The sequence below is a fragment of the Triticum dicoccoides genome, chromosome 6A, assembly GCF_002162155.2.
Source record: "Triticum dicoccoides isolate Atlit2015 ecotype Zavitan chromosome 6A, WEW_v2.0, whole genome shotgun sequence".
Classification (NCBI taxonomy): Eukaryota; Viridiplantae; Streptophyta; class Magnoliopsida; order Poales; family Poaceae; genus Triticum; species Triticum dicoccoides.
The window spans coordinates 540,595,466-540,602,234 of NC_041390.1; the positions used below are offsets into that span (position 1 = coordinate 540,595,466).

At 46.7% G+C, this 6,769-nt stretch overlaps 2 protein-coding genes across 2 annotated transcripts in view; both read right to left on the reverse strand.

Annotated features, from left to right (window-relative positions):
- Positions 1–263: 263 nt before the first annotated feature.
- Positions 264–1,052, reverse strand: LOC119319603. Its single transcript, XM_037594054.1, has one exon. The coding sequence runs from the start codon at positions 842–844 to the stop codon at positions 608–610; it is 237 nt and encodes a 78-aa protein (XP_037449951.1). The 5' UTR covers positions 845–1,052; the 3' UTR covers positions 264–607.
- Positions 1,053–4,905: 3,853 nt separating this feature from the next.
- The window catches only part of LOC119319604 (probable peroxygenase 5), a 3,913-nt gene continuing 2,049 nt past the window's right edge, over positions 4,906–6,769 (reverse strand). Inside the window, exons 4-6 of the mRNA XM_037594055.1 lie at positions 5,561–5,655; positions 5,333–5,458; positions 4,906–5,232 (exon numbers count right to left, since the gene is read on the reverse strand). Of these exons, the coding sequence (XP_037449952.1) occupies positions 5,091–5,232; positions 5,333–5,458; positions 5,561–5,655 (363 nt within the window). The 3' untranslated portion in view covers positions 4,906–5,090. The remainder of the gene's footprint in view (positions 5,233–5,332; positions 5,459–5,560; positions 5,656–6,769) is intronic.

Consider the following 6,769-nt stretch of genomic DNA (forward strand, 5'->3'; position numbering starts at 1 on the left):
GGCAATGAATGCACTCCCTCCGTAAAAAAATATAAGATTGTTTAGATCACTAAATATTATTGTACTAATCCCGTCATGTTGTCATTAGCTGGTTCTTCTTCGGGTAATCAGCAATCTCGTAACTCGACGGAGGCATTGTTGAGCCATAGTTCAGATAAGAGTTGACATCTTCAGGGAAAATATGTACTATTTCAGATAAGAGTTGACATCTTCAAGCAATATAAGAGTTGACATCTTCAGACCCATAGCACAGAACTCTGATCTAACCTAAAGCTCTATGCATAATCTCTTCTCACAATCGCAGGCATAAATTAAATAGAACAAAATAAAAACGCAGCACCATCCAAAAACTCCTGTTTTGTTTCCTAAACTGGAAAGGGGAAGAGACTGACAACTCACACATAGGAGTATGAAGTATTTACAGAACCATCATGGAAGGACGCCCTAATCACCAGCAGAAGACGATCTTCTGCCCCATCCACAGATGGGCAGGGTCACCAAAGAAAAAGTAAAAGAAAGAAAAATCCTAATACACGACGAGAGAGCCCGAGGGGACGACGACGACGACCCAGCTAGAAAATAAAAAAAAGGGGGGGCGGCCCTAGGACTAGGAGTCGCCGCCGATGGAGATGGCGGGGCGGCCGACCCGGCCGAGCGGCGAGCGCGAGCGGTGCCGGCCGAGGTCCCGGAGGACGAGGCGCATCTCGGCCAGCTGCTGCTGCTGCTGGTACGTGTCGTCCACCTTCACCTTGTCGCCCTCCTCCTCCTTGATCTTCCTCACCTGGCTGTGCACCACCCGCGCCGCCGCCAGCCGCCGCCCTTCCTCGTCCCACGAATTCTCCATCGCCGGACCTCACGTGGCTTCTTCCTCTGATCTTTCTCGCGCCTCCGGATGACGACGACGACCGCCGATGAGATGAGATGGGAGATGTGTAAATGCACCAGTGCCACCGGTTCAACCCAGCCCAGCCCATGCGCTGCATGAGACGGGGCGCAAAAATAGGGGCCACGTACGGCGGTGTGGAACGGGACGGGATCGGGACTGACCGGTTCCCCACACATCCGTGCCGTTTTTGCTGGGGCGACGAGCGCACTCAGCGTACCGCGTGTCCAGCCCCGCCCCGGTTTACCCGATCCATCCGCGGCGCCTCCCCCCGCTTTCCGCCGTCGCTTTCTTGGCCGATCTCGTGAAAAGGGACGCATATCATGTCAGAAAAAGAAAGAAAAGGGATGCATATCCGTTCACGGCCCGTCGACGTGTACCGGTGTACGGGTTGACGTCGCGCGCCTGCCGTCCGTTGTGGCGGTCGACGGTGCCTATCCGAACAACGGGCCCTCCACGTGTCCTCCTGCCCGGCCGTTGCTCCTGCTTTTTTTTTCATTGTTGCTTCAGCTCGGTTTGGATAGCTCGTCTATCCAACTCCAATCCAACTGATCTTCTAAAAATAAGCCGTGCAAATCCATTTGAGTATTTCCGTGCCGTTTTTGTTTTCAGTCAGTCAGTTGTGCGTGTGGGTCTGTGGGAGCCGGGGAACAGACGGATACGTATAGTCGTATACGCCATGTTTGCGACAGTGCGGGCGCGCTGTTGATTGCAGGTAGCGAAAGGACGCGTCAGGTTTTGTGCGGTGGCCGTTGCGTGATCGGGGAGAGGGCGGAACGGCAGCCGCAAAGCCATGAACGAACGCGTGGAATTGGTTTGGATAGAAACGGGAAGGGCCGCCGCAAAGCAGTGGCTGTCGATGGAAGCGAAGGGTGGCCGCACAGCCCCCGCGCCCGCGGGTGGATCGGACGACGCGCGTTCGTGTGGCCGGACGGCCGACGGGTGTGTGTGTGTGCGCGCCGCGGAGGAGCCTTTTTCAAGAGGCACCGCGTTGAAACATTTCAAGGGCGTCGTACTCAAGACTTACCATCAGGCGCAGCAAGTCGCAACTCCGCTGATAAGCAATCGAGAGGTAAAGGACGCAATTCCGCTGATAAGCAATCGTGAGGTATAGGAGGATTATACTCCCCCGTTCCTTTTTATTCCGCATATAAAATTTGTGTCGAGTCAAACTTTACAAAACTTGACCAAATTTATATAAAAAAAATAAACATCTACAATATCAAATATACATAATATGAAACTATATTTCATAATGAATCTAAAGATATTCCTTTGGCATTGTAAATGTTGATATTTTTTTTATAAGTTTGGTCAAACTAAATATACATTGATTTCAGACAAAAGTTATATACATACTAAAAAGAAATGAAGATAGTAGCTTACTATTGTACTTGCTCTAAGACAAAAGTGACGCCAAATACAAGAGGCTAGCACGAATCTCAGCGCGAAATTCGTTGCACCGAAATCTGCATGAAGTCCAAATAATTTTAGTTGGCTGTAAAAATAGCACTTTTGAAAATATTCCTGACATCTAAGTCCTCTAGATCACGGGAAGATCCTCCACGATAGCCTTGGTTTGCTTACATGGCATTTTTGTCCATGTGGTCGAAAGAGTTCCCAGCGAAAGTTTTGACCCGACTTTGTCGGTGCCGTCGACAGCGGCGCTTTCGGGCATTGTTTCCCTCCTTGGGGGCGTCGTTTTGATACTCATATTCCTCTATGAGTGGCTCGAGCTCTTAGGGTGAAAACCTAAGCTCCAAATGATTTTCGGAGCGGGCCACTGCGGCATCTTCGTCGTTTCCCCCTTGGGGGCATTGCTTGGGAAAGCTAGCTTATGCTTGATGTGTTTAGTTTCCTCCTGCGTGGGTTTGTTGGATGCAGGGGAAGCAACCCCAGACGGCTGATGCGCCCCGAGGCGACGGCCTTGGAAAATGATGCGTGAGGCGGCTCTATGGAACAGGGTAGCGACTCGACTTTTGCTTGGGTGGCAACCTTTGGGCCACTTGGGTAGTAGGTTTGTTAGCCTGACCGATGCGCCCCATTGGGGGCTGTTGGACGGTATGTCAGGGCGGCGGCCCAAGATATGGTGCGGCGTTCGTGATCTATGTGTGTTTGTTCTAGGCAGTGTAGGTTGCGAGCATCTAGGTCGTGCGGCGTTGCAACTCGAGAGCCAGCAGTGGCATGTTGGGGTGGGCAGCTCCGGATGTGGTGCAGTGTTGGTGTTCTGCATGCGGTTGCCCTGAGTAGGGTGGGCTGCGGGCATCCGGGCCGTGCGGCGCTGCAGCTCGATAGCCAGCGATGGCATGACAGGGCGGCGGCCCCGGAAGGTGGTGTTGGTAGGCTGCACAGGGTGCGGCATGGCGGATGTAGGTTGGGCGGCGACATCAAGCACTTTTGACCTCGTGTCGTGTGGGTGACGAGATTGCTCTCGACGCTGGTGTTGGCGTCAAGACTTCTGTGGCAACGATGATGGGGGAGTGATGTTAGAGGCACGACAATGATTGCGGTAGTCGGCTCTTCTCCGGCATGTCCATGGGATTGCCTCTGTTGGTTTGTTGCTGCAAAATCAAAGCTGCTGTGGTGGGGCCCACTGGTGTACGATGACAAACAACAGGTGGTTTATTTGATGCAGCGTCACTTGTGCTTCACGGTTCTTTGTCAGAGTCGGAGCTACGTTGTCTGGTCGCAAGTGGCTGAGTCCTGGCACGGATCTTCATTTAGCTCCACACGACGTGTACAACGTAGGCTGAGTTGACAAACGCCTACGACGAACTTGGAGTCGTTGGTTTTAGTAATGACGATGACACCTCTAGGAAAGGAAGGAGTGATAATGATGACGCCTGCATACTGTCTTGGTGAGGTTCTCTTTGGAGCGGTGTGAGTGGGGTAGTTTATGTATGTCAGCTCAGTGATTGTGATAGGAAATATTCGCACTATATAGAGTATCTTGACTCTAAATAGTTACATGCAACCCTTTGTAATGGATGTACGCTATAGAATATATACCGTAGTGTGTGTAGTTCAATGGTAAAACATCTTCTTGCCAGTGCTTCAAACAATTTTGTCTTTTTCATATTACCATATCTCTAGAGTCAATAATTTTCTACGAGAAACTACTAAACTCAATCACTTGCTTTGTAAAAGGAGTTTATTAAATCCATATTTTTAGTTCCACTACACTACCAAATACGGATACGCCCCCATGGGCTTTAGCAATGTTATTGATTAATTCCCCCTTCTATATCATAAAGAAAAGATGTAGTATTTTAAAACTTCTTGAACCAGCCTATCCTTCCTAGATAGGGGACTTCATTTTTTTTATTATGTCCCTTATCTTCCTTTCATAAAAAGGAATGAATAGCTTGGCTAGATGGAATAACCGAGCCAACTTTTCCGTCCGATTTTTCATAATTAATTGGATAGTCAGGTTTTCACCAATTAACATCCCATTTATCCATTTTGGGCTTGTCTTTGTTGGGCAATGCATATCCATTTATTTTCATTATTTTCTTTTTTTCGTCAATTTGAGGGATTACCACGTAGTTTGGTACCTTTTGTGTTGGGTTTGTCTTTGTTTGGAAAAAGATAATCTATATCCATTTAGTTTCATTGGATTTTTTTTCTGTTTTGTCAATGCGCAATTGTAAATTACACATTTTGGTGTTCTACAAAATGACAAAGACAAATAAACCTAAAAGGGTACTTTCATTTGTGTTATTATGATACTATAGAGAAGCCCATGGAGATACACATACATGACAGAAAATGTTCATTTTCACATACATACTCCCTCCATTCCAATGAATAATGCACACATGTTTTTTGAAATTCAACTCTGACCGTAAATTACATCGATAATATGAATTTTTGTGACCTCATAATTCTACTGTTGAAAACTTATTTTCAATACTAATTCAACTGTATATTTGTTATTACATACAAACTGCATTTGATTGGTCTAATTTATGATCAAAGTTAAATTTTAAAATGCGTGCGTGCCTTATTCATTAGAATAAAGTGAGTAGAAGAGAAACACATACATACATGTGTCAATTTCTATTTGTTCTAAAATTTGAATAAAGCTCAATTGTATTCCAGTCGACTGTCAAATAGACAGTCCCTTTTTTACATTGACAATAATTGTGCAGTGACCTTATAATCAACAATCAACGACAGGACAAGTACAAATACAAGTCATGCTTGCTTAATTTCGAGACGAGCCGTCCTTCGCCAGCAGAACGAAGAGGCTGTCGTCGAAGACGGTGCGCGCGGCGTCCTTCTGAAGGAAGCCGTCCTTGTCCTTGGCGAGGCTGTACAACAAGTCCCACTCCGCCTTCGACGCCGCCCTGAGTTTTTAAGCAACCGCCGGCGGAGTTAACACGGCGACACTTCGACCGTCGGCGTGAATGGTTACGACCTACTACTATAGGGTCTAGAGATGATTACCTTCCTATGTCGTCGCCGTCCATCCTGTTTGCGGTGCGCATCGCCTCCAGCTCGCGCTCGTTCACAGCATTCGGTTCGACCTTGCCATGCTTGGTGAATATCTCGTTGAACTTCGCGGGGACAAACCTGCACGCCAAGTGGATCGATATAGCAGAGATGTTGGCATGATGGTCTTTCACATTTGGGCACATGTACAAAATGATCAGGGCGTATGTGTGGTCTGTATACCTCCCTTGAGCATCGTACGAGCCGCTGTCGCTTCCGTGGATCCCTTTATGTATGTTCTCTATGTAGATTGAGAACTTTGACATCGTAGCATTTTCCTGCATGTTCTCTTTGGATCAACGATGATGTTTCTATACTTTGTTCTAAACATGCAAAGGATGATTCTTCGGCATTACATGTACTGATCTGCAAATTTTCGCACTCGCATCATGTAAATTACGCCTTTTTGTAAATTTAGACGAGCCCTCCTAGAGAACGTTATATCCATGATCCAATGGTCCTGGAGCCTCGAGGGTCAAAAACCCAGGGCAGGAGTGAATAAACTCTTCGATAGCGCGGAGGGGGAAGGATTTCGTAAGGGCATGTACAATAATGCTATCTTACGAGTGCCACGTAGGATAAATGACGAGGTGGAGGAGAGATAACTCATAAGAAAAGGCTTGTCTTTTCTTATTTAAGACAAGACAAGAGATGATCTCTTAGCAAAATTTATCTCATCATGTTTTAAGGAATGACAAGTTATTGAAGATAAGGCTAAGATATAACCCATTGTAGATATATTTTTTTGTCATCTAACTTAAATTAAGAAACAATATAACGGAACGAGTTATGGCTTGTCACATTGTTTTGACGTCGCTGCCGTCTGATTAGATCGATCCGCCATCGTCTGCTGTTTCTTGGGCTGCTGCTCCGTACACTCATTTAGGCCCACTGTGGTTAATCAGGCCTGGACTGGTCCATCACCATCATCTGCTCTTCTTGGACTGCTGCTCCATACACGTACGTAGGCTCATTGTGCTTAATCAGGCTTGGGCTGCTGGCAGGCACCGATCAATCTTTATGTCAAAAAAAAAGGCATCGACCGATCTTTGTTGCGAGCCTTCCGCTCCTCTTGTGATGGGTGAAGGAAGTAGCAACGGCGCCGGCGGCGGCAACAGCTGCACCACGTTCTGAGAGGGTATCCATATACGCTCTAGATGATTGTATGCACAAAAAATGAAAATAAGTAGAACATCCTATATCAAAGCCTTCACTGCATAGGTCACCAAGTAACCAAATGCTGATATAGTCAATATTACGAAGATAATCATCAAAATCACCATATGGCAAAGCTGGTTAGTAAATAAACAATCCTTCCCTATGTAGCTTTATTGTAAAACAGAATGCTAATTCAACTACATTTTTTTTCTAACAATAACAGATTGAGCTGCC

Excerpts from the sequence above, each read along its gene's own strand:
- LOC119319603 (XM_037594054.1), bottom strand. The coding sequence starts at position 844 with ATGGAGAATTCGTGGGACGAGGAAGGGCGGCGGCTGGCGGCGGCGCGG.